The 27517-nt window shown below is 43.4% G+C and overlaps 2 protein-coding genes across 11 annotated transcripts in view; one reads left to right on the forward strand and one right to left on the reverse strand.

The window, feature by feature from the left end:
• The window catches only part of SCFD2 (sec1 family domain containing 2), a 199163-nt gene extending 180556 nt beyond the window's left edge, over positions 1-18607 (reverse strand). The window contains exons 1-2 of the mRNA XM_054824851.1: positions 17815-18607; positions 10679-10847 (exon numbers count right to left, since the gene is read on the reverse strand). Of these exons, the coding sequence (XP_054680826.1) occupies positions 10679-10847; positions 17815-18556 (911 nt within the window). The 5' untranslated portion in view covers positions 18557-18607. The remainder of the gene's footprint in view (positions 1-10678; positions 10848-17814) is intronic.
• Positions 18608-22594: 3987 nt separating this feature from the next.
• FIP1L1 (factor interacting with PAPOLA and CPSF1) overlaps positions 22595-27517 on the forward strand; it is a 43224-nt gene continuing 38301 nt past the window's right edge. For 2 of the 10 annotated variants that reach the window (XM_054823902.1, XM_054823899.1), the window contains exons 1-3: positions 22751-23332; positions 24148-24187; positions 26557-26614. In XM_054823902.1, coding sequence (XP_054679877.1) covers positions 23251-23332; positions 24148-24187; positions 26557-26614 — 180 coding nt within the window. In that variant the 5' untranslated portion in view covers positions 22751-23250. Of the gene's footprint in view, positions 22708-22746; positions 23333-24147; positions 24188-26556; positions 26615-27517 lie in introns of those variants that run through there. The other 8 variants (XM_054823907.1, XM_054823898.1, XM_054823897.1 and 5 more) reach the window with 8 other exon arrangements.

Genomic DNA, 27517 nt, shown 5'->3' on the forward strand with positions numbered 1-27517 from the left:
ATTCATATCCATCATTGAGTCCTGTCTGAGTTTCAACTGGCTGCCTTTTAGTCCAATGAAATGATTCTGTAAAATGTTTCATTCCTACAAGCTGCAGGACAGCTTACACAGAATGCCAGACTGAGTTACTGTATGAATCAAGTTAATTGAAAGCTTCTGAGTAGGATTTTGTACACTACAAGGTATATCAAAACTCTTGCCAAGCAGCTCTTTAAAATGTGTATATTAAAGAGTTACTTGTCAGGAATTTTAATTTCGTTTTTGGACAAAGTAAATGAATTATGCTAAAAATAAAGTCTGATCCTTACAACATATGTACTACTTGGGAATACTACATGTAATGTAATAGGTTACTTCAGAGCATTCTGTTCTGTGTTTTAAAGCTATTGCATAAGGTTATTTTAATAAAAATGGTTCCAGTGAAGGAACAGTTAGTAACGAGGTGCTGACAATTGAATCTACATTCAGGGATTGCACTGGAGCGCCAAGTCCACTTTTACAGATGCACCGGTTAGTTATCCAATAGATGTCCTCGAGGCACGTAAAACCAATATATTTTGGGTCACATTTGGCAGCAGAGATAGATGAGACAAGTGAAAACATTGACCAAGAACACATCTGAAGTGTGTTTTTCTTATTAGAGAAATGTAAGAAAATAAACCCAGATACCATGGAATGCCAGGAATTCCCTCTCCTCAATGTTTTTGATTTACAAGGCCACTTTTTGGTAGTCTCCTTTGACCTCCCTCCCTCAATTGCTGGCCTAAAGCCTTGAGTTACCAAAGCAACCTCTTGACTAGAAAATTTTGAGGGCTTAAGATACAGGAATATGTCTTCATCAGAGTAGAAAAGACAATCCTTTCCATAAGTGACTCAGTTACCACAAAAATCATTGCTTATGAAGTCTTATGGCATAGACTAGTTAAAACAAAGATACTCTCTTTATGAGTTAAGAACAAGTATTCAAGTAGAGACTTGGAAACCCAAAATAAATAGTAAAAAAATAATCTGAAGCAGACTTTACATCTTAAAGATGCATTGTTTGAACACGCAGGGCCAGATTCCCTGCTAGCATGTTGGTGAAAGCAAACTTAGATCAACCTGAGGGCTTGACCCTGCGTATCTTCCTTATTCCCCTCTCTTACTTCAAAGTAGCATATTTGTCATTGTTTTAATGCAGACCTAGAGCCCTAGCTTCTTCAGATCTCACGCAATCCTAATATGGCCAATTTTAGCCTTCAAAACCAAACTGACAGCTATTCAGAAAGAAGAAAGCTCCAGCCTCAGGCTTTCATTCTTATAAACATTTCCATACTCTGGTTGATCTGTCATAGAGAACGAGATAAGGGTTTCCGTCTACATTGCATGTGTTTACCCTGCGTTCTGTCGTCTCACAGCCCCTCCCTGATACACTTCTGCTTACCACAGAATGAGTAAGGAGAGCAGAATTTTGTCCTAATCCAAAATCTCTGGATTTTCGGTGGCTTTTTGTAGTCATTCAATATTAACACTGCATCCTCCTCCTAAAAAGGGCTTGTATAAGAAGCGTGTTGGATGCTGTCTAATTCCCCTCCTCCTCCACATTCCCTCCTTACCATCAAACCAAGTGCATCACTGATGGTATTTTCCAACCTGTGCAAAGAGTGTTTGAAGCCATGACATATTCCCCTGTCATTAGTAAAAACTGCAGCTTCCTCTGTCGAGGTTAATTTCCTTTTTCTAAGGGGTAACTGGAGCTCGAGCATCCACGTGCAGCATACACATTCCGTGTATGTTCTGTGGCTGTTTCCAGTCATTGAAGATAGCTCAATATGGATTTCTTTTTCTGGTTGCTTATTTAAACAAGTAGTATAGTCGTGGGGAGATTTAGGTAAGGCCATAAAACTTCTCTCCCACTGTCCCGCAGTGAATGGGAATCTTTCCCAGTTGAAGATCATTTTATACATCCACAATCTATGGAAATTAAGTGGTACTTGGTGTAGCATGGTCCTCCAGATCCTGCCGAAGGACCGCTTCTGGGCCCCACTTCATCAAGGCATAAAAACTGGCTTGGTTTGGTCAATTTTCACAAGCACTTTTGAAACTGTAAGCAGCTATAAAGCAGCAAAACCCACTTCACCATCTCTTTGTTAAACTTCAGGAAAACAAGATGCACAAAGAGAGGTGAGCACTGGAGCTAGGCATTATGAATTAGAATCCAAAGATCTGCCATCTAAATAACAAAAACCATGCTAAATATAATTTAGCCATGCTAAATAACAGAAGAGGAGGCTGGACTTTTTTGAGAAATTATAAAAAAAAATTAAAATCAATAGTTGTGTAAGTATTTATCTGTATAAAAACAAAGAAATATTTCTCCATGCACAGATTCTGTCTACTTTCCAGAGTAAAAGCATCTTTAAGCTCTGCCAGGTGAATAGCTCACTTCACATAAATTTTAGCCTATGTAAGCTTTGATTCCTGTTTCTTATTAAGTTTGGAATCATGAAAGAATCTCAATCATATAGTCAAAACTTGCAAGCAAACCTGTTGCCAACAGATAATACTGTTTCCTTCCCAAACATTGATTCATCATCCAAATGAGCAGCTGTCATTTGTTCTTCTCATCAGTCTATTATGGCACATATTTCTCTGTTGCAAGATCTAGCAGGCTCACTTTATAGTATGAGAATGATAAACTAAAATACCCCTCCAGGTCACTCAGTCACTCTCTGTTCTGGCACTATGGTTGAACAGCAAACGAGTAATTCTGCAGTATCTTAAGGCCAATGCATATCACTGAATTTTAAAACCTCATTGTTGAGGTCATTCAGGAGGCAAACTTGAAGGCAGTTGGCCAAGTAGAGTGAGAGCTAGTCTTAGAAAAATCTCACAATGTCAGCCAAAGCAACAGTTACTGGGAGATCATACTATAACACAAGAAAGATTGGAGCTCACTTTGGAGATTCATAAAGTCTACTTAAGCAGATGCAGTTTTTATGCTGCTATTGAATTCTGAATACATCTGCAGGAAAATGCACTGTGGCCACACCAAGAGAAAAGCAGTTTGCAAACTTACACAGGGGAAAAAAGAAACTCGCAAAATTCACAAACAAAAGCATTAAGATAACAAGAAAGGGATTTCAGTTTTAAAAGAAATGCTGCAGAGAGTCAAAAACCCGCTCCTAAGCAACATAAAGATCTTCCCCTTCTGTCCTGACTGCAGACATCAGTAGTTACTTTTTCTGATAGTTAATCAGAAAGAGATTTGTCCTCCTTTACATCTTGCAAGGAATGTACTTACAGAACAGACAGCAATGCTAACAAGGAAACAGTCAGAAGATAAACTAGCTGAGGGATTGTACTCCCTGAATTTCCATACAGACATTAAATTACCTCACTGTGCTAACCAGCTGAAGATACAAGTATTCAGAGACCTGCTGATGGTTGGACAACATCTGGGTAACGCTCAAATTTATTGTGTCTTCCCATGAGCAAAGGAAAAAGTCAGAAACTTGGGACTTAATGACAGTACTGAAGTAGAGATTATATTAAGAATAATGTCAATACAGGAGTCCTTCTCCAGAAGAACTAAAAAAATACGTCTTCAAAAAATTAAGCACGAAGGCTTCTGGATTTTGCCATTTTCAACCAGCAAGATTCTACAGGCGACAGCATCTCGAACCTCTTGATCCTTGCACTCTGAGGACAGCTATGTGACTGTCGGAGGGCCCAGGAAAAAAAATCTGAATTCTGGCTGAAAACTTTCATTAGTTAGCCTGGATAGCCCAGACAAACACTGCAGTTAGAGGTCTCCAAAGCACAAGGAATGAAGTCTTGAGCAGGCCAGCTTCCCACAACCCCCAGAAGTCCTTTCTGTGGGCTGAGAGGCACAGATAAGGAAGAACCGCCCAGCTGATGCTGAGAGCTTGTCAGCCCAATTCATTCTTTATCTCAAGGAAAATAAGCTTCAAGCTTCCTCTTATCTAGAAGACAACTTCTAAGGCTTCTGAAGCCTGTCATAACAGGCGACTGAAAAAAACATGGCACCCATTAGGCAGGAACCTCATTAGATGAAGAACTCTCACGCAATTCCTCCACCAGTTACTTCAACAAACCCGCTCCTGCAGCAACCCGGGCTTTTGCAGAGCGGCAGCAAGGTCTTCTAGCAAAGTTGTACGTTACACAGCGCAGGAGAGCCAGAGGTCCTGACCTCTTCCCAGAATTTTCCACCGTCGGCACACCCCTCTCACCCCTTCCTTTTTTCCATTTCAAGGAGGTCCTGTGTTGAAAGGATCCCGGTGAATATACACATTTATTGTAAGATATAATAAATCTTATCAGCTTGTTCATCTTATCCTGTGGCAACAGTCAATTATGTTCATTTGATTCAGGCTGGTTTGAAACTGAGCAGAAAGCGTCTCCTGGAAAGCTTGTCTTGACTGACAAACCCCAGAACCTGATGCAGCCAGGGCTGTTATTCCCACAAGAAGATGCCTTGAGAAATTTCAAACAATAAGGAAACTCTGAATAGGCCTCGATTCAGGACTGTATGAGTAAAATAAAGTGGTAAGCAGGAAGACTGTCAGTTCAGGAACGTGGTGGCGGTGGGGGATGCTGTGTTTGGGGCATTTCTACTGCCCAATCCACCACTTAGAGAAGCATCTCCTGGCTGGATTGCTGAAAAGGCAAAAGGCATCAATGGAAAAACTCTGTAAAACCCAATTCATCTCCCTGAAAACGGACCTCAGTGGCACAGCATGAGTCCCAGAAGCACAGGGCTGGGCTGTAATTTCTCCTGTCATTGGTGAAGGAAAATTTCAGGGTATTTTTTTAATGCAATGTGATGTCTGCTTTTCATAAATCCTACAGTTAAGACCTCCTTTTCTCTGTAAAAGTGCTGCTCACCTTGTTCAGAAAGGCAGATAGGAAAAGGCTGCACATGGGTGGTGGCTTTTTTTTTTTTTTAGTTTGTTTGGTGGGGATTTTGTGTCTTGCCGGGGGGAGGTTAAGTTTTGGTTTAAACCAATCCTGAAAATCAGAGCTCAGCAGGACACAGCAGCAGAGGCAGGAGGCTGGGTCTCGGGAGAGCAGGAGCGTGCAGCTCCTGGCAGGGGGAAGTGTCCAGCAGCAGAAAAGCTGGAGGAGCACCCCAGAAACAGGGACAGGGAAGGAGCCAGCATAGGCAGGGAGCCCTGGCAGCACCCTGCTGCTGCTGAACCAACAACAACATACGGGGGCAGATCCAAAAGCGGTTTACAGCATGCAGCTATCCCTTTCCCCATCTGAAAAGAGCCTGCCATCCATTGTTATGGTTTACCCTTCCTCCTCCACAAGACTCTCAGTAGAGATGAAGCAATGTAGTTGTGTCATCTGGATTTTCTTACTGTAGTATTAACGTTTCCTCTTTAATATTAACATTCCAGAAAGGAAAAGTACTCTAATTTATGCCATAAATTCCCAGCTCATTCAAGAATAACACTGTCCCAAATTACCTTCTTATTACAAGATTTTATAAACTTATACATGCAAAGAAGTTGTGCTGTTTTTTTTAATTAATATCTACAGCTGGCATAAAGGAAATACTTAAAAAATAAAATTGAAAATACCACAAAGATCCAAGAACCATCCCCCCAAAGCTTAGATTGTAATTAATTCAGTGTTAAGAAAAAAATTGCTGATATCCTTCAGATGCTTGTTCCCCAGTTAAATGAAAGAAGAAAAAAAAAAGAAAAAAATCAAGAAAATAGAATCAACTATTTAAAAGTCTTAAAAGGAGATTTTAATCTCCTTTCCAGTTTTAATTCTTGCTGCTCTGTTCTTTGCCATACAAGCACAAATAATCTTTCCTTTTAAATTCACATCATACATGATTGTTCAAAGAATACTGCAGTGGTGTATTTTAGAGAGATCATTGGAACTGCTGTTCCATCAGCTCAAGGGAAAGGGGGCCAGAGGGACTCAACACAAAACAGTCTCCTCTCTCCAGTGCAACAAAGCATTGCTGGTAGGAGTGGGAAGGACACAGTACTGAAGAAAGGACAAATGGAGATCCTGCCTTTGCTTGTCCTGAAACTTTACCCACATAATCATGTGCACCATTATTTGTACACTCCCAAAGACCAGAACCCCCAGGATTTTCTGCCATGTGGTCTGCAAACTTGGATCCTGAAAAATTCCCTGTTTTACTGGTTTAAAAAACAGGTTCCTTGGACAAGGACTAGAAGAGAAACAGGAGTAGAAAGAAATGAAGTGACCTGCCCAAGATCACACCGCAAGCGGACAGCAGAATACAAGTGCCCTCACCTCATGGCCCTCCTCTATGCTCAAGGCCATCCAAGTCCCAGGAGAGCACTGCATCATCACGTCACACCCAAGAGCAAAGGTGCAGCTGGAGTGGGGCTTTCTCCTCTGTCCACACTGTAACAGTTTTAGCACTTGTGAAAAACAGTACTAATCAGTTCAAAATAGAAATAACAACCTCAGAACTCAGGAGGATTGGGAGAAATATGCATTTTCAACTGCCATTAACATTTAACTATTACATCTCCAGGAATGCTCTAATTTTAACCAACTACTCCCAGCACACCTCTGCTTCCACCTTTCATACAAAGACCTAAGGAAAGATTTTGCGAGTGCTGTGTTTCAAACATCTGGCCTGCATATCAGTGCTTTCTGCATCACGCCCATCAACATGATCACCTCATTCTGAACTTGTTATTTTTCCCCCCAATCCAAATCCAGATGATTTAGTGGCTCTATCTGCTTTGTCAAAAGTGCCCAGACACCTCAGCTATATTGCTCATTGAATTGCTTTAGGCGTAGCAGCCCAAATGCTAAGTGTGCTCATTACAGTTTTGCATCTTTACGGAAAAATGTTTTGCTGTAAGAACCCAATGGTTCCTTGTATATTGCATTAAATACATATATATTTTAAATAAAAATCTGGTCTTTTCCTGAGATTTTAACACCACATTGAATTCTAAGAAGCTTGCAAACTCCAAAGATTGGAGAAAAGAAGCAAGAGTGGAAAAATAGGCAAGAAATCTTTATTCAGCGAGTTCACTTCAGGAAGCCATGGGGCCTCCACGCACCTCAGCTCCCAGCTTGCAAGAGATGGAAAACAACAAGAGATAAACCTCCATCAAGATAAATCCATTACCGACAGCAGGATGCTTCCAGATGATAAAATAACAATCTTAAAAACACAAGATAAGTGTTTTGAGAAACAAAGTGGCCAAAATGTTATCAAATGGACAAAATGGATGGCTCACAAACACGGAGTGCTTGATCTTCATCCAAGCAGACAACTTCTAGAAGCAACTGCATGTACGCTTAAAATCAGAAGCTGAGATTTGGAGGAATTCCTCCAAAAACACTGTGTGGGTTATCAAAATACAAAGACCAGCAAGAAAGCTGCAATCAATATAATTTTTTTAAATTACCTCTGCTATTAAGTTTTCACTACAATTTCCATGTCTATTATGCATCATTTGTTTGAAAGGACAAGGTAGCTATTACTTTCCTTAATCAGAAACCAACAGTTCTGATCAAGAGTGGATGTCTTTAGTTTTATGTCTGTGTTTCATTTTTTTATATATATTCATCTGGATATAAAAATGAATAAAATATTTTGACACAATTCTCAAAGAACATAACTCTCAACTAACATTCACACTGGAGCAGCAACATGTCAGTGACTACAGTAGGGCAAACAATTACTCTGCAAGATTTTTGAGGCTACTAAGACTAATAAAATTAAGAACTCTAGAGTAGATATTTTGAAAGAAATTCCCTTCCTTACAAAGACAGCACCTTCAAAGTACAGTAACTTAAGCAGCATATGGCATTTACATTTTCATCTAAATCTTTAAAGAAGCTCATTATTTCCTTAGATTTGAGAAAAGAACCCTGCTTTATTTCACCACACCAGCCATAAATTATTCATTAATTCTGTTTGCTAACTCTGTAACTGAGCCCAGATGTATCTGCTGGAGAGGCATTTCATAAGAAAAGTTAAATATAGCAAGCTGTGTGGAAGGAGCAGACCTCTCTCTCTCTGCACCACAGCATGCTCAAATATTACTTGAGAGAAAATAATGAAAACATTTGAAAAACGTTCTGAATATGTGAGTCTGAAATGCCACAGCCTGATCACAAAAACTTCATGTAAAAGACCCTCCCATATTCCATTTGGGTGTAACTGAAGTTACTGGTCCTGTCTCTGGGAAAGGTGCTGGCACTTTCACTCGCCTGAGTAAACAGAAAATTTACAAGCAGAGGAACACTCCTTCCTATGCATCATTTACAAATATAAATCAAGACTTAAGTTTTCAATTACAAAAAAACACTTCTGAGCCAGCTACCAACAGCAGTAACCATGTTGATGAAGAACTGAGAGCATCCTATAGAATTTCTTACAGAATTGTCACGGAAACTTACTGATGGGAATTTTAAATCCATTTCAGTGCTTCAGAAGAACTTCAACCATTTTACACTAGCAAAGATGATTAATGCTGACATTTATAATCCAACACTATGAACACAGTCCTGTTGAACAGGATGGAAACTACCACCTTCAGCCACTCGTTCAGACACTGTTATGATTTCTAGTACTCGTCAGCATCTGTCTTAAGATGATTTGGAAAGCCTATTTTAAATTAGAAACTATTCCTAATCATTATGTAGTTGGAGAAAAAGTGAAAGACACAGGGTTGAACATAGCAGAGCCACATTCTTTAGAGTTTGGAGACTGCTCTCAGGCATGCAACACTTCTTCAGTTGTGAACAATGATCACAGGAGAGATTTTGAGAGGTCATCTCTGCTCCAAGACAAGATCAAGCCTATTTAAACCAGTATTTACCTAATCTGTTCTTAAAAATTTTCAGTGTAACAGATTCTGTAAAAGACCTTGCAGAGGGAGGGTATTTTGGGGAAGCTGTTACAGACTGATGTGGTAATGACGCCACTGCCTTGGTACCAGGTACCTGCTGCTGTCATCCAACTTTGCTGCACTTGCACCTTGTAGCCAAATCCTTTTGATCTTTAACTACTTGTGTCCATAGGAGACTTTGCAAATTATATTAAGTCTAACTGTACTGTTAACAGAGGGCACCTTCCCACCATCTAGCAAACAGGCAAATAAACCTCAGTATATATAATATTAGCCACCTTAGAACACAATAAAACTCTGCCGGCTGTTCCTAAAAACATGAATGTATGACTGAAGACATAATTTTAGTATGGGAAGGCATACTAGCACTAGCTTTAGTCTCCTCAATGTCAGTAACGTTAGGAATAATGGAGTGGTAGCACAGGTCAACAATCTCAGGGCAATAAATATCTTTTTTTTTTTTTTTTCCCCTAGTCCACGCTGCCAGAAATTTTCTTTATTTCTGGTACCTACTCAAAGTTAGTACAAACAACAGCTACCACAGCATGTCTACCACGGGCAAAGACTTCTTCATTTTGCTGTTTAGACAGGTCTTAAGGACATCGCACTTCTACTTCAGAGATCAGCTGGAAAGCAGCCAATGAGAAAAAAAACAAAACAAATTTTATTTAAGTTAGTCACCAACTTACAACTGAGTCCACCTGTATGAGGAAACATTTCCTCTCCAACTCCTAAGGAAGAAGAGAATTATGCAATGTGAAACCTAGAAACTGGACCCAGTTACAGCACGTGTGGGAGATGGAAGATGACAAAGGATCTGGAAGCTCTCGGAAAATAAAGACCATATGTTGGAACAGTGGAAAGTCTTTCATGAAATCTTGTGGGGGGAAAGAGGGAGTTGAGCGCAGGTGTGAAGCACCAAATGGAGTCAAAACAGAAGAATACAAACTACATTAGATAGCTCATCTTGAAAAAAAGTTTTCTAATATATGGGGGGAACATTATAGCAAAAGAGAAAGAACTTTTAATCTCCTTCGCACTAGAGTGAATTTCTAGAGCACTGCTGAGCAAAATTTTTTGTGTGGAGTGAAACCAGCACCTGGTCTATTTCCTGGTTTATGCATGGTAACAGAAGCTGCAGGAAAGTTTCAGTTCGGACAACTAAATTTATAAAGTGAAACATCAAATCTGACACACTTTACAAGCAAAGTCTTAGCTACAAATTAAACATAGCTAAAAACAACTGTTCAAAGTCACTGCTTTTAGGTTGCCCTTGTTTAAGCAAAAACCAGGCCCTCCTGAAGCTGTGTACCTAAACTTGTGCCTAATTATATTTCTCCACAGGTACTGTGTTTGAAAAGAGGGATAAAACCTTAAATTAACAGGTACTCTAACAAGAATTCAGCATGTAGCTCACTTTTATATTAAGAGGCTTATGGGAAAAGGAAGCCACACTTAAGATCTGCCTGTTTGCATGACCTGTTACTTAGGCAGAAAAAGAAGTGTCACAACGAAGCATTCTTGGTGTTTAATCTGTACTGATTTCTATTACAGTAGTCTACAGCAATTTAACCCAAATTTAAAAAGGTCTTCAGAATCTCCCACTTTTAGGAGTCTTATCTGGCCTGCTCACTTATTGTGCATATACAGAAGATTATATTCCAGCAGAATTACGACCAGATGGGGTTTTGCTGTAAGCTTGATTATGTTTTTTTAAAGAAAAGATTTGTTCTCTGTTCATTTTTTCAAAGAGACAACAAACATATTCAACATCTTAAAAAAAGAAAGAAGAAAAGAATGTTTACTTTGGTTGCGCTAAGCAGCCAGGTGCTATAATACTGCAAGTTTCATCTGTAGTCTGCAGTGCCGTGAGTTCCACCATGTTAACCATCACATCGGTCTTGTGGCCAGGAAGCTTGGGAAGTACAGAAAGTATCTTCTCTGCAAGATTGTCACCATGATGACCAACTGCTCCTGAGGGGAAAAAAGACCCCAAAACTGTCAGGTACATAACTAGAAGGAAAAAAAAAAAAATCACGACAACAACAAAAAAACACACAAGGAATTGAGAACAAAATAATAACCACATGTTTTGGGGAGAAGGACACTGGTAGTCATAACATCAAGGCCACATATAGTTTTTCAAAGATATTTTGCTACAAAAGTAATTTCTGGAATGTCTGAATTTAAAAGCATTGTTAACATTTCAGAAAGATTCATTTTAAAAGCATAAATTAGACAGTTTTACAGCTGTTAGATATTCACTGATTTTGCACTTAAATATGCAAAATATTTCTCTTTGAATAAGGAAGTAGTTCAACAAGTTTTGCAATGGTTATTAAAAAAAGCACACAAACATTTATATATACATGCTCACATGCAAACCATACTTTTCTACTTAAACTAATAGGACTGTGCTTAAAAGGGCTGTATGCAAGTTGCATACTTAGCTACCCAGATAGACTAGCATACTATTAAAATTAACAAGTACCAACAACATACTACCATCAAGGTCATCGCTCCCATATGGTCTGAGGGCAGCACAGGTCAAACCAACATGAAATGACTAAAACAACCCAGCTGACATTGTATAAAATGACAATTTGACTGTCTTCCAAGAGAAACTCTGAATTCTATTTGGCACATTTAATTCGACTCTCCTGATTTCAAACACACATGCTCTTCTTTCCATTCACCATCTCTCAACAGAGGCACTAAAATCAACTTACAAAATATTAAGATCATAAGCCAAGTCAAAGCAGAAATGCATGACACACACTACAGATGAAAACGTCGGAGAAGGGGACTGGAAACCTTATTGCCTTTAAGTGAGGAACAAGTTGAAGGTATTTGTATTCTGCCACTTAAGCTATGGTTCAGCTATCACCACAGGGCTCGACACCAGTGCTAAGCTTAGTATTGTTCTCCTGGCTTTACTCACAGAAGAATGAGGACTTCTGAAGCCACCTTTGAGAGGCAGGAATAAGATTTTTCAGGTTATGGTCCCGCTCCATCAACATCTGTCCATGTGGCACCCTATCTGCTCTCACTTTCCATCATTTCCAAAGACTGTTTCAACAGCTGAAGTAGCTTCACATACTCCATAAATCCAAACAAGGCCCTTACGTGAAGAACGTTAGTGGGGTCAGACTATTAACTGCTCTTGGATAAGCAGGAAGTTGTCTCCAGCAAGTCTCCAGCATCCAGGTACCCACGCTGCAAAACCACCTCATGGTTCAGCAACTATTCTGAATAGTAGTAGAAGTTGAAAAGAGAGGTAAAGATGGAAAGAGAGGAGGAAAGTAAAGCCAAACTCCATGCTGGCAATGCTTCTATCCACAGAAGGCAAGGAAGACACATGTGTCCAGCACATGGTGGTACTGCAATGTGGACACCTGGCTGCTCAGATGGATTAAGATTACCAGTTTGTTTCACCAGAGATTGTTAATAGTCACAGAATGACAGCAACTTTCCTTTCTACCATCCCCAGACAGATTTAGACAACTGAAGTGCAGATGAAATGAGCTGGGTTGTCTTTGCGACTCCCAAAGCCATCTGCTCTCCAAAATCCCTACATTCTTCTTACTAGGTCAGTCACTTGTCAGCCACACTGCAGTTATCAACACTTTCAAAGTTATAGACTTGGAAAACAGATGGTAATCTTTTGAACCTCCACTCCCACGTGCTGGAAGCAATGTCTATCTCTCCACACTTGCTGCACATGAGCAACATTTAGCTAGAGAAGACATTTAGCTAAACGGGAAATACCTCAAATGCAAATAAACCCATGTTAATTATTAACATCCCTCCTTTCTCCTTCACAGAGGGGTAAAGTCTCAGTGTATTTGAGCTGCTTCCACAATTAGCAAGTGCCATCTCAGTCTCCTTCCCACAACTGCTATTCCTTGGAGGCTCCCACTGGTCCGCTGGCACTAATGGCTTTTGCTCTGCCTCATCAAATCAATCGCAAAACATCTCCTGGAGCTTTTAAAAATCCCTATCACCCCGACCAACTATGCAAACTGACCACGGCTGGAAAGACAATTAAACCTTATGAGACTCGGACAGGAAAACACGGGAAGTCACTTTTCAATCACACTGGCTTCAGCAGGGTGCATGGGACTGGCTTCTGCCCTCTCTCCTCATCAACACTGAGGACAGTCAACAGGCCGCTCAGCAGTTTCTCATGACAGTGAGAAACATGAACAGTGTTCAAGACAGCTGGCAGCTTTAATGCTGCCAACGTGCAAACAGATTGGGTGTTAAAGAAACAAGAAAAAGTTATCTGGCCAATGAGAAATAGGAGTCTTCACACCAGCCTTGAGGATACAGGAAATCTTATGTATAATGCTGTTCTAATTTTACTTTGTCTTCTCATTAGTAGTTTCAAACTGAAATACATGACATTTGATACAGGTTATAGCTGGCATAATTGGCAAAGTCAACCAACCGATTCTTTAACAGCAGCCAGGAACTCATTAACTACACCCCTGCTCCCCCCAAAAAAGCATCCCTGACATGCATACAAGAAAATATTTAGCTGAACCCATTACCAGCCCTCTATCACACCATTTGTACTCCAGTTTTTATGTCCTCCTACTGGTTCTACTGTCTGGTTCAAAACAAAACAAACCCCAAAAAAGCAGATTTAAGGGGCAACAGCACATCACAGAAGCAACATGAGAACTGCTCCATGACCGGCGTGTAGTTTCCCTGGTCTTCCTTTTTAAAAATGGGGGTTATGTTTCCCCTTTTCCAGTCAGTGGGAACTTCACCAGACTGCCACAACTTCTCAAATATGATGGACAGTGGCTTAGCAACTTCATCCACCAGTTCCCTCAGGACCCATAGAAGCATCTCATCAGGTCCCATGGACTTGTGCACCTTCAGGTTCCTTAGATGGTCTCAAACTTGATCTCCTACAGTGGGCGGTTCTTCATTCTCTTAGTCTCTGCCTTTGCCTTCTGTGGCTAGAGCACGTGCCAGTGAAGACTGAGGCAAAGAAGTCACTGAGTACCTCAACCTTCTCCATATCCCAGGTAATCAGGCCTCCCATTTCCTTCCAGAGAGGGCCCACATTTTCCCTAGTCTTCCTCTTATCACTGACGTACCTATAGAAGCTTTTCTTGTTACCCTTTCCATTGAAAGAAGCTGGATATTTGGAGCTCCAGTTCCATATTATTTCATCCAGTGTTAACTTAACCTGACCTTGTTAAACAGTGCTGGAAAGCAGCCTGTATGTTCTCAGGAACCCCTGTGCAGCATTCAAGCTAAACTGGACCATTCTTCTACCTTGTCAAAAGACAGATCTACATTCTCCTTTGTACACATGAAGGAACATCAAAGTAGTCAGTTAACTGTCCTATTATGCTGGCTGTTGAATCTTAAAACAAACCAAACACCACCAAAAAACCCCAAAAAACAAAAAAAACAAACAAACCACAAACTCCCCCTCTTCAAAAAACAAAAAAAATTGTAGCTCAGCAGTAGGAGCACAGAAGCCCACAGCCGAGCACAGCAGCATCAGAGTACTGCCATAGAAATATGACAGATTCCCCATCTCTCACAGCCAGCTATTGCAACATATGTAGAGAATAGTAAATTTGGAGATAAGAAGCACTTAAGCATCTGCTCAAGGCTCACGTAATTTCCAAGTCCCCCGCACTGACCTAGCCACCTGCAGTTTTCTTTAAATAGGCAAAACTCATTCCATTTATTTGCTTATCTATGTAAAGCCTCTATAATAAATTTAACATCTGAAGCATTTAAAAACCTATTATAAAAATTTGCATGCTATTCCACAATAGCAGAATCTTTACAAACCACGCTATAGCTGCACCCTGACCCACAGTACTGAGTTGACACCACTTGAATATTTTCAGCTGCCATCACTCCTCACAGCTGCAGTCTACAACCTCAAGTAACCACAATAATTTAAGCATCGGTTGCCTCCTGTGTCAAAGCCCCAGCCTGGTTCATAAAACAGGACTACTGTACTCTACAGGCCTCAGTATTTATGTTTTCAAGGCCTCGGGGTTGGGGTTTTTTGGTGTTTTGGGGTTTTTTTTTAATAATTGTCACAACAAAGATAATATAATTTCTTGAGAGTGGCACCAGGGGTTCTTTACCAAAATGTACTTAATACTTCTTTAGTATGTTCTTTAAAGTGGAAAGTTTTAATATTTATTTAAGTACTAGTATTGTCCCTTACTTCAGTTGTTTGCAATTGCAGGCCCACAAAAGGCACTTCTGAGACATTTTGATTTTTACTGTTAGAAATCAATTGGTATTACTGAAAACTATTCGTTATTCTAGCCTAACATCTTATTTGCTCTAGATAAGCATAAAACATGAGCCAAAAATAAGACATCTTGCATGTTAGTGCAACTCCATTGGACATCATCTGGAGCTACCTAAAGCTGTATTCCATCCAGGTCTTCAAGTCAGAAAATATTTGCCTCCTGATAGCCTATTCAGAGTGATTCAAAGTCAGCTGGTTCAAAGCAGTAGCCTAACTTAATCAGAGAGAAGCCCAGCACCTACCCCCAAAAAACTTCCAGGTTTTTGTGGAAGTGCTTGGAATATGAAAGTATTCTCATAATTCATAGATACATAACCATTTCTCATATCTGCAGCCCACATGTTGGGCAAGATTCAGGTATCAATAAAACATTTACAAATCAAATCCAAAATCTTTCATCTTTAGAGAGGGGAGATTTAAAAAGTTGTTTGAAATGAGCTGCAAATGAGAAAGTCTACCTCAAAGACTTCCACCTGCAGCGAGCTGTTATTTGGAAAAAAAAAAAAATATTTTTACACCACTGACTGCAAATACATATCAAAGCTTGAAAAAAATCCAGTAGCCCAGTTGCAATACCAAGCCAGAAACTTGTGGATAGGAAGCTTTAGCGTTTACAAAAAGAAGGCCAAGCAGTGGAGTCAGAGGTAGGGGGCAAGGGGAGAGAGTATATAAAAGGCTGAATACATCTAAGAAAATTAAAGTTTCAGGTACAACTTAATTCTGCCATTTCCCACTTCTTGAAAACTGATTTCACAACTTAAATGCTGTCCTTTGTGTGTACTTTTTACTGTACAATTTCTAGCAAACCAATGAAACAAATCTCATTGTGTGGCACTAAATTCAGGTCCATATAGTGCTTTACCTTTGAAATGCACTAGATTTTTCTTCCTTCAGTTTGCACCGTACTTGATGGCAAGAGTATGGTATCATGTCCAAAGCATAGGAATGCTTCAATGAAACTGTCAATGAATTGCAAAGACATTTGTGGGTAACAAAGGAATGGTTGCATGAAGGGATCTTGGTTTCAGTTACAGATAGTGAAGAGAATGTATTCCTAAAAAAATGAATAATTTCCCATCCTTACTCCAAGAGCTTTGATGCATCCCCTCCAAAGCTGTCCCACCACAGCCCTGATGTTTTCTCTGAAAAGCCTTCTCCTGCTGCAATACAAGACCCCAGACTGCACATCCTAGATTTAAGCTGACACCAATTATTTCTCTTCATGCCTTCTCAACAGTGTCCTTGTCAGGCAGCTCCCTGCCACCCACAATTTCCAGTTCCTTTTCTTGTTTTTAACTCTTCCCACCACCTGAGTGCACAAATCTTTGCCCAGTTTCCCTGGTTCCCACCCCAAACAGGCACTCCTCTCACGATTTCATTTCAAGGCTCTTCATCCGAGTCCACTCTCCCGCATCCTTCCCAGCAATCTTCCCAAACCACAGCACAGCATTAACTGCCCAGATCCATAGCTGCTCTTCAGCACATTAACAGCTATGAACCCTATAGCAGTGCAAGGATACACAAAGCCAAAAATGAGGTGGGGGAAAAAAAGAAAAAAATTCAGAAACAGATGAGCTGCAGGTGCAACATTGTGCCAAGCACTTGCTATGGGTCACATGGCAAAATTACAACCTGGATTATTGACTATACGCAATGCAAACAGAACCAGGCCCACACACTGTATATGTGAGCAGGTCTATCAGTAATATGATGAGGTAAGCAAATGCAGCCACTCCTATATCAATTATTCTCAGAGTTTAACATTTCCTCTGAATGATGGTTATTCCAGAGGTGAGAGCCTGATACAAACTTTTTCTGTGTCACTGGCCCAGCACCTTGCTAGTGACTTGTTCAATCACTCTTTCCCTTTCTGCCCTTTGATAGCACATCTTACCAGCTTAAAAAACTTCACCTCCCTTACCAAGCTTGCAGGTTGACTACAATACTAAACATTCTCCTTCTGACACCAGAAGTCACACCACTCTCTATGCTTCTTAAGCTTTGCATCAATTCTGCATTAACTGACAGTATTAAATTTACCATATGGTCCATTCTGATGCTCATTTGCTTCCCAGGAAGCGTTGTATAAACAATTCTGTATTGTTTCGCTCAAACATAATGTTTTCCAAGTTAACACCACTGGCCATGTGCAATTGCTTCACTCAAAGACTAAATATAATGCATACCATATAAAAACCATATGTATACACACATACCGAGACACTTTCAGGCACATAGATATAGCTAAGTGTATATACAGATGTATATCTGTTTAAACAGGTACAATGCTAAGGGCGACAAGTAGATACACTGGGAGATGCTTTGCAATAATCCACCAGGCACAGCCCGTGCAGACCATTTCCTTCGCACCCTGGGATGACACACAGGCACAGCTAAGGTGTCTAGTTTGCTGCAAAGTGAAATACCAGAAACAAACCCTCATGTTTCCAGCAGAGCCTTCTCCTTCACTCTTGGTTTCCATGACCCACTGGGGAGTAAGGATGTGTAAGCAACCACCATAGCCATGGCGTTACACACACTCCCAAGCCACAAGGATTCCTGCAGCTATCTGAAAACCTCCTGATGGGGTGGATGTGGGCCTGCAGGGACGACAGCCCCAGCCAGCAGTAGGTTTCTTACCAGCTAGGTCCAACGTCCTGTCCACAAAGACGACAGAGGCCTTGTTGGTGGCCATCCTCCTCCTGTTCCTGGCTGGGGTGTAGCTTGCCAGCTCAGCGGCGATGACCCTGCTCAGGGTCCCCACGGCAAAGCTCTCTTCCCGTAGGCCCAGGGCGGTGAAGAAAGCGTCGAGGTCGCCCACCAGGGCCCGTACCGCCGCCCGCAACTCGGCGGGCAGGGCGCCCAGCCCGACCTCCGCGGGACCGGGCCCGCCGGGGCCGGGCAGAGGCGGAAGGAGCGCCGGCAGGGCGGGCAGCAGGTAGAGCTCCGCCGAAACGGGCGCCAGGAGCGGCGGGCCCCGCAGCACCACCTCGGCGCGGCCGCCCTCGCCCACCCACCGCTGCAGGGTCTCCTCCAGCTCTGCCGGCCCGCCGCCCTCCGCCTCGCCGCCGGACACCAGCACGCAGTGCCGCACGGCGCCCTGGGCCAGCACACCACGCACGGCGGCGGCTGTGCTGCCCCGCAGCGCCCCGCTCACCACGAAGACGACGCGGGCCGCCCCCGCCGCCTCCCCCGCCTCAGCGGACAGCGTCCTGACAGCCAGCGCCCCCGCCGCCAGCAGCTCGCCCGCCCCGCCGCCGCCCCAGTGCAACGCCTCAGCGGACGCCGCGTCCAGGAAGACGACGGCCCGGCGCGCCCTGGCGATCACGGGCTCCCAGGCCTGCCGGCACACCCGCCGCAGCTCCGGCACCGGCACCGCCATGGCGGCGGCGGGCAGCGCTGACAGCCACAACACACCGCACGTGCCCGGTGCGCCACCGGCGCCGCGGGATGACGCGGCAGGCGCGGGTTGGCTGCCCGCCGGCGGGGAGGGGCGGGGCACACCGGGCGGGGTCGTCCCTCCGCCGTGACAGCACCGGGGGGCAGCGGCGTCCCTGAGGGGCCCGAGGCGGGCTGCGGGGCCCAGGTGCCTCAGGCGGCGGCCGCCGCGAGGTCTTTTCTCCGGCCGCAGGGGCTGTGCTGTGGTGTCCCCCCGAGGGGCCGCCCGTCCCCAGAGGAGCCGCTGTAGCCCGCGCAGCGCTCCTGCTACCCGGTCCGGGGCTTGGTCTCCCCAGGGCTTCGCCTCGGCCAGTTCGCCCGCTCAGGTCTGTCACACCGCGAGAGCAGCAGCAGGGATACACCTCTGGCAGAGAAGAGGGTGGGGGGCTCTTCTTTTTGCTGGCAGTGCCAAATTCTGACAAATACTGAAATGTTTCTCTCACCATGTTAGAAACTGCTACCGTCTGTAGCCCTGGCCAGTGCCAGAAGGGACATCTGAGCACTGACAGTTCAGTTTTGCCTGAAATTTTCTTGAAAAGGCTGGAACCTTCTTTGGTCTTGCTCCTGGTAAATGTTAAAACAATATTTTGTCACTATAGTGTCACTATTTAGTGTCACTACCTCTTTTGTGCTGCACAAGTTATCTTTGTTATACTGAGACGACAACTGTTTTGTGGATACTTTTTTAAAGGTACAGCACTTAAGAGGTGAAACTTCCATCACTGTTCCCTGTCCTATAATTCTGTATGTGTTGTGTTAGTATTAACAAATCCAGTGGTTGATGAGCTAGCAACTAGTAATATTCTTTTACTAAATGTGACTTTTATGATAAACAGTTGGAGACATATGACAAATTCATTTAATTCCATTTCTCCTTTAAAAAGCTCTTGATCTCAAAATCAGTTTCAAAGCTAACTAGAAAAAATGCCATAATATGCACCTACAGTTTCATCTCCCCAGAGAATGGATGGCTTGCTTGCAAATCTGTTTTCTATGTAGTATTTCACTTGGGCAACCTTCTTAGTACAGGATGAGGAGGATACTTTTTCTGACATAGTGGGATTATCAGCAATAAGAAGAAGATAAATGATTTAATTAATTCATCCACTGTCTTGACTAGTCATCTTAGCTCTCTTGCAGGTTCAGCTGGTTTCAGATCACTGAAAAACACGAGTAATGTGGAATCACTAGATTTCCAGTAATGAAGTTAAGTAAGTCCTCTCCTTCCAACCTGCTCCATGCACATTCCTACCCCGATGCATTCTTCTCTCTTCCAAACTCAGACTTATGTCTTTGTGCTGTGCCAACCCCAATCTGTATTTTAACCTTAGGGCATACAACTTTATGATGCTAGAAAAAAATGTAAGTTAATAGCTGGCTGTCTCAACTATTTTGATTTGAAAAATGAATGCCAAGCAAGGATTGGGGATGGTTAACCACTGGGGTCCTGGGTTTATACACAAGTAGAATTACCCTCCTCTCAGATTGAATTACTTCAGAGATTATGTATCTCTGAGCTTTAGCTTTATGCTTCAGTGCCATGGACAAAAGCTAGATATATTATGGCTTGTCCAGCTCTTTAGTTCCCATTTTTAAAAGGTTGGGTTTTTTTTTTTTAAACATATTGTCAAAGAAAAGAAAACAAGCTTTTTTAAGAAAACAAATAGTTTTTTTACTTTATAAATATTGTATAGATTGCAACTAGTTCTGCATATGCCAATGTTGAAAAAAAGGATTACTAGCCAGAAGACAAAACGAGGGAAAATGTGGGTCCCCTCCGGAATGAAATGGGTGACCTGGTTACCCGGGATATGGAGAAGGCTGAGGTACTCAATGACTTCTTTGCCTCAGTCTTCACTGGCAAATGCTTGAGCCACACCGCCCAGGTCACAGAAGGCAGGGTCTGGGAGAATGCAGAAGCGCCCACTGTAGGAGAAGATCAGGTTCAAGAATATCTAAGGAACCTGAAGGTGCACAAGTCCATGGGACCTGATGAGATGCATCCATGGGTCCTGAGGGAACTGGCGGATGAAGTGGCCAGGCCACTCTCCATCATATTTGAGAAGTCCTGGCAGTCTGGCGATGTTCCCACCAACTGGAAGAGGGGAAGCATAACCCCCATTTTTAAGAAGGGTAAAAAGGAAGACCCAGGGAACTACAGGCTGGTCAGTCTCACCTCCGTGCCTGGCAAGATTATGGAGCAGACCCTCCTGGAGACTATGCTCAGGCACATGGAAAACAAGGAGGTGATTGGTGACAGCCAACACGGCTTCACTAGGGGCAAATTGTGCCTGACAAACTCGGTGGCCTTCTATGATGGGGTTACAGCGTCCGTCGATAAGGGAAGGGCAACTGACATCATCTACCTGGACTTGTGCAAGGCATTTGACGCTGTCCCGCACGACATCCTTGTCTCTAAATTGGAAAGACATGGATTCGATGGATGGACCACTCGGTGGATAAGGAATTGGCTGGATGGTCGCACTCAAAGAGTTGTGGTCAACGGCTCAATGTCCAAGTGGAGAACAGTGACAAGTGGCATTCGTCAGGGGTCAGTGCTGGGACCGGCACTGTTCAACATCTTTGTCGGCGACATGGACAGTGGGATCGAGCGCACCCTCAGCAAGTTTGCCGACGACACCAGGCTGTGTGGTGTGGTCGACACGCTGGAGGGAAGGGATTGCCATCCAGAGGGACCTTGACAGGCTGGAGAGGTGGGCCCGTGCGAACTGCATGAAGTTCAGCAAGGCCAAGTGCAAGGTCCTGCACGTGGGTCGGGGCAATCCCAAGCACGACTATAGGCTGGACGAGGAATGGATTGAAAGCAGCCCCGAGGAGAAGGACTTGGGGGTATTGATTGATGAGAAGCTCAACATGAGCCGGCAGTGTGCGCTTGCAGCCCAGAAAGCCAACCGTGTCCTGGGCTGCATCACCAGAAGTGTGACCAGCGTTAAATGGCTAAGTAAACAAAACAGGAATGAAAATGAAGAACAATACTGATGCCCACTAAGAGGTACAACAATACAAATCTGTTTTATGAGAAGCAAGCGTCTAGAAATGTTTTGGATGAAAAACACCTTTGCCAACTCCACTACTGTATGTATAAAAAAATGGAATTGCATGATGAAAACCTACCGAATTATACCACATAATCCATGATCTGTACATAACACCCAAACATTTCATTTCAAGGAAAAAAAAAAAAAAGCCTTTTGTGAAGTCAGCTTGTTCATGTGAACTCCAGAGAAATATCATGCCATACATGAAACTTTAGAACAAGGTTCTCTATGCAGGCAATTCAAAGAATAAGCTTCCCCCACCGAGTTGTGATGTGTTTATAGTAGTCAAGCCCTGTAGTCTGATTTTTCACAAGCTGCCTGCTGTGAAAAAGGGGTCCTTTTTTAGTTGTCACAAACATCCTAAGATGCTGAAGAGTCTTATTTGTACATACAACTGGTCAAAACTTGTGTTGACAGTTGTTGGTACTTAAATTTTCTAATGAACCTTGCAGTTGTTAATGCAGCATTCACAGATGTAAAGTGCAAAAGTCATCAGTAAAAATGGCTTGCTACTTCCCACCACTTTTAAAATCAAGCAATTTCTTCATGAAATACATAGTTACACTGTCAAACAGTCACAGCACACAATCAATGTTAAACTTACTGGAGCTAAAAATAAAACTAGGCAATTTGTGGAGGAGGAAAAAAATCTATAAAGAGTTGTTAAACCTAAAATATTACCTCCAGCTGGGAGAGTCCCTGAGCTGGGAGCTAGGACAGCACTAGTAAAAGTAGCGGCGTGTGTTTATCCTGCGGTTATGCTCTCCCCCGGCAGCTGCCATCAGCCGCCAATATTAGCACAGCACTGGGCTGTACATGTGTCTGGCCAAGTCCTGCTTCTGGAGATGGGCGAGGATGCCCTAGAGGAGATGGCCACGCTGCCGGTGATGCCCGCTGAGCAGACGGACGGGTGTTTGGGGATGCAGAAGAGCGCAAGGATCGCCGAGAGCAGCGGAGGCAAAGGGCAGCGAGAGGAAGGAGAGGCGGCTCTCGCAGGCATGCCGCGCCTCGGGAGGGTGGGGAAGGCACAGCCGAGGTGAGTGTCGGCGACTGGCAGCGCAGAGAAGGGAGGACCGGCCGTGCGAGCCCGGCCCAGGCAGCGGGGCCGGTTCCGCGGTGAGGGCAGCCCCAAGGCTGGGCACGGCCGCTCTCCCCCTGCCCCTCCGGCCCGTTCCTCCCGCGGACTGCCAGGAGGCCCCTCCGCTTCTCCCTACTCATGGCCCCCGGCCCGAGAGGGCCCCTCGGGGAGCAGAGGGCGCCGGGCCGCGCCTGGCCACGTCCCCTGGCCGCCGGGCCGCCCCCCGCGTGCCCGTGCCCAGGGCGCCGCGGGGCCGGGCCGGGCCCGCTTCCTGTGCGTGTCACTCACTCGGCGGGGGAGGGGAAGCGCCGAGCAGGCGGCGGCGGCGGTTCCTCTGCGAGCGGTGGCGTTGGGTCGGCCGGACGCTCGCAACCCCCCGGCCGCCGCCCGGTCGCGGCCTGAGGTGCTGGCGGAGGCCCGGGGTGGCGCGGCGGTGCTGCCCAGCGACGGGAGGCCCCGGCGCCGCCGGGCCTAGGCCCTCTCGTCCCGCGGGAGGCGGCCATGTCTACCGGCGAGGTGGAGCGGCTGTCGGCGGACCTCGGCGGGGCCGCCGGGGACGAGGAGGAGGAGTGGCTCTATGGCGGTACGGACCTTCCAGACCCCCGTCCCCACCTCACCTCCCCCCGCCGGTCCGGCGCTCTGCCCCGCTGCAGCGGCGGCGGCAGGAGGGTGTAGGGGTGGGTAGGCCGCGGCGTGCGCCGCCTCACCAGGCCGGCCCATGGCTGAACATGGCCCACACCTGCCCGCTGAGCCGGGCTGGCCGGCGGCCGTTTAAAAGGGTCCCCCCCGTCCCGCCATCCCCGCTGCTGCTCAGTCCCCTCCTCCCGGCCAGCCCTCCGGCGGTGCCGTCCCGGGCCTGTGCGCGGCCCCCTCCCCGCTGCGGCGGTGGCTCCCTGCCCCCTCCCCCCGCGGGCGCTCGGCTGCCAGCCTCTGAGGCGCGGAAGGTCTGCGGCCCCTCTGCCTTGGCCGCGCACGCCGAGGCCTGCTGGGTCTCCGCGGCGGGAGGCCCGCATGGAGCTCCTGCCCCGCATGCACCCCCGGTGCGGCCAAGCCTCTCCCCGGTACCCCCCTGCCCGGGCTCCCAGCATTAGAGTACTGAAGCAGCCTTAACCTTCTATGCATAAACTTTTTTATTTTTTTACAACTTTAGAGACTTTCTTTATGATTAAATCATAATGAAACCTGTAAACTAAACCCTGCCCCTGTGGTGGACCTGTCAGTACAGAGCACTGTGAGGGCTCAGGGGGTCTGCTCGACAGATTTCGCCATTGAAATGTTGTGAAAATGTCTCGAGTAAACTGAAGAGTTGCTTAATACTCTGCATGGCAACATATTTGTCATGGTTGGTATCCAGGGGATTTTATTTTTAACTACTGTGTTTCTTATGTCTTGTGGTAGATGAAAATGAAGCAGAGAGACCAGAGGAAGAAAAAGCTAGGTGAGTATCTTGACAATTGGAAGTCATATAGCGTGGCTGCACAAAAACTGTATTCATTACATTCTTCTTCCCAACTGCTTGAAAGTCCAAAGTGCCTGAATACACTCTGATATCTTTGATAATCCCCTTAAGATAGTATGGTTGGTCTGCTAGAATGGCTTTTCTGTGAAATGGTTTTACCTGTGAAATTGGGATACTTGAGTATGAAAGTTACTTTAAGTTTTAACTATGTGGACAGCAGTAGCCCCTCACAGATTGCCAACAGGTTTTTTATTTCTGTAATCATTGTGCTCTGCCATCTTAGTAAGGGATCAGGACTTCATTTGTTCTAGATAACTTAGAAGTTAAGAGACTGTCTGTCTCCCAAAGAGTTTACGATGTAGTTACAAAAAGAGGAATACAAGGAAGCAGTGGAAGATTACCAACTAGTTTGATGTGCAGGTTGCATAACACACCTGCTTAGGGTTTTGGAGTGGTTTTTTTATTAGTAAGAGAGTATTTGAAAGAAATTTAGAAAAAGCTTTGGAAGTATTTGGAAGAGCCTCCTTCAGTTATAAAGAGATGTATGAGAGAAAGCACAAAGATGTTCCTTTGAAAATCTAGCTGAGTTGATGGAGGGTGGTAGCTAGGACTGACTGGAAATGGGAATCAGTCTCTCTCGTACTGAATGAAAGGAGTCTCACAATTGATAAACTGTGGAAATTGTTGATTGTCAAGATAATTAAATAAAGGGTAAGCCAATGCAAGAAAACATGCATTGTTATTTTCCATAAATGCTTCCAGTCAACAGAGATTTTTTTCAATGCGAACTCTTGAATTTAGTTACCCTTGGTGGACTTCTTGTCCATAAGCTTGCTCAGTTGCTTTTTTGAACTGACATCAACTTGTGATAGGCACAGTGTGATACAGCAGTAATTGCCTCCACCGCTTGACTACATATGATACCATTTTGAAGCAGCTATTAGATGCAAGGATTTGATTGCCATTAGTTCTTGTAGTGTAAGAAACAGTTGTTTCCTGTCACCTTTTCCATGTCACTTAACAGTTTTCTAGACCTGTATTGCATTCATCTTGAATCATCTCTTTTTCTAGGACAAAGATTTTTAATTATTTATTTACTCCTTATTTGGAAGCTATCCCATATCAATTGATTCCTTGTGTTCAGTTATCTTTTCCTGACCTGGCACCTTTTGTCAGGGTTACTGTTGTTTAAGAAAATTACTTGCATGGCAACCAAAATGATCTTTAGAAACAGTGGGGTTTTACTCCAGTTTCTCGTCAATAGTGTCTAGCTTGGCATTTGGCTGCATCAATACATAGTTATGGACTAAAAATCATAAGAAATGATAGCTTATGCATCCTACAAGTTGTCTTTGGAACTCTGAAAGTGTGGTGACAGTTAACCTGTTAGAAGTTTTGACCTCTGGCCTCTCAGTTTTGGCATTTGTCATACATATAAAAATCATGAGGTTTTCTTCAGGTTGTGTAGCCAGTCTGTCATTCTACTGCATGATGAAGTGAAATGGTTGAGCTTGAATCCTGGTGCTGTACCTGGGCTGTGTTGGGTTTTGGTGCAACCCTCACGAGTGGTATTTTGCCAACAGAAGACAGATCAAAATCATTCTATTCAATAAAAACTGGCAGTTGCTTACTCCATTTCAGAAATACCTTTTCAGTGAAGGAATATTGTTTCTAAATGGCTCCCTGCTTACTCTGTTTGCAGTGCAACATCCTAACAGTTAATGGAACTGTGGAAATTAAAATATTGCTGTGTAAGAAACAGCAGTAGGTAACCCCAGTGAGGCAGTTCCTTTGCGTGGATTTGACAGTGCTGGTCATTTTAGATGGACCAAGCGTTCTAACATTTTTACAGTTTTCAGTCTACAGTTGAAATACAATTGAATTCATCATTGAATTGTATCTATTCCATATCATGGAAGAAAATTTCACAATGCAGACGTGGGAATTTTGATTCAGTGCTTCATTACCTATGGGTATTTAAATGTTTTTGCCATTATGTCTTTGAAAAGTGTTAGTCTGAGGGAAGCTGTTGTTTTCCCTTCATATATTTTGAAAGATTTCACTTTGATTTCAAAAGAGGATCCAGGTGTAGTGGCTTATTACTTCCCACTATTCTACAAACATCCAGTTAGTATGATTTATGATAGCTAAATATCCTGCTAATATAAAGTTATATTAGACTAGACATTTTTTAATAAATTAATTTTTAATTAATGCAGAAGATAGCTGGAGCTTTGACTCTTCTCCACAATGATGTAGCAAGGCTTTTTTCATCATTAGCTGGTATGTGTGAAATAATATGTACATAAATACCTAGTTTCATCTTTTCCTGTTTGTTTTTGTTTAAGTGCTCCACCCCCACCTGGAAGTGAAGAGGAAGCTGCAGAAAATGGCGTTGTGAAAACGGTAGTTTTAAACGTGTTTCTGAAATAATGCTTTAATTCGGTTTGATTTATGGGGTATTTGTAATTTGGCTAGAACTTAAAATTAAATGAATTAATGCGTAAGTGTATGCCTTTGATTTTTTTTTAATTTTTTTTAATGAAAGGTGTTTGACGCTATCTGCAGAAGCTCTGTAGAAATTACTATATTAGGAAATCTGAATTCCAGCTGCAGTCTACTTTTTATATCTAACTTACAGAGAATAAATGAATAGTACTTCCATTTTTTGGGAGGGGAAAGACAGTGCTTCCAAGACAGCTGTCTTTTCTCAAATACATCCTTTTCAAAATGTTACTCTCTCTACTTTTCCTCAGTGGTAGGAAAATAAAATCCCCTGATCATTTTTCTTTTGTGAACGTGATAAAAAATCAGCATTTGCAGAACTGTGTGAAAATATGGATCAAGAGATGAATTACACATGCCTTTCAGAGGCAACATAACAGACTTGTTTGGTAGTAGTCTTTAATGTTCAGTATGTCATATAACTTTAGTGTTAGTATGATGAAGGAGAGGACCAGGAAATGAAATTTACAGTTGCAGTGTTGATAAAAGGACTCAGTTTACTGTGAACAGGAACAGTTTAAATCTGTTCTATGAAAAAATTGTAATTTTACTTCACTGGGATTTTTAACTTATATCTTGTAAGAATTCCGTTGTGTGATGCAGAAATTATTACCATTATATTTGTGCAAGTTTTAAGGAGTGGCCTCTCTCAAAAGTATATTGTTTTCAGTAAGTCTAATACCTTATTTATGAAAGATATTACAACTTACTTAAAGGTGGGGGAAAAAACTTACAAAAACTTTAAAAACTTATTTCAGTTGTTTAAACTGAGAAGGTCTTTATTTTAAGTGAACCAAAGGCTTT

This window comes from Grus americana, chromosome 4 (genome assembly GCF_028858705.1).
Source record: "Grus americana isolate bGruAme1 chromosome 4, bGruAme1.mat, whole genome shotgun sequence".
In the NCBI taxonomy this organism is placed as follows: Eukaryota; Metazoa; Chordata; class Aves; order Gruiformes; family Gruidae; genus Grus; species Grus americana.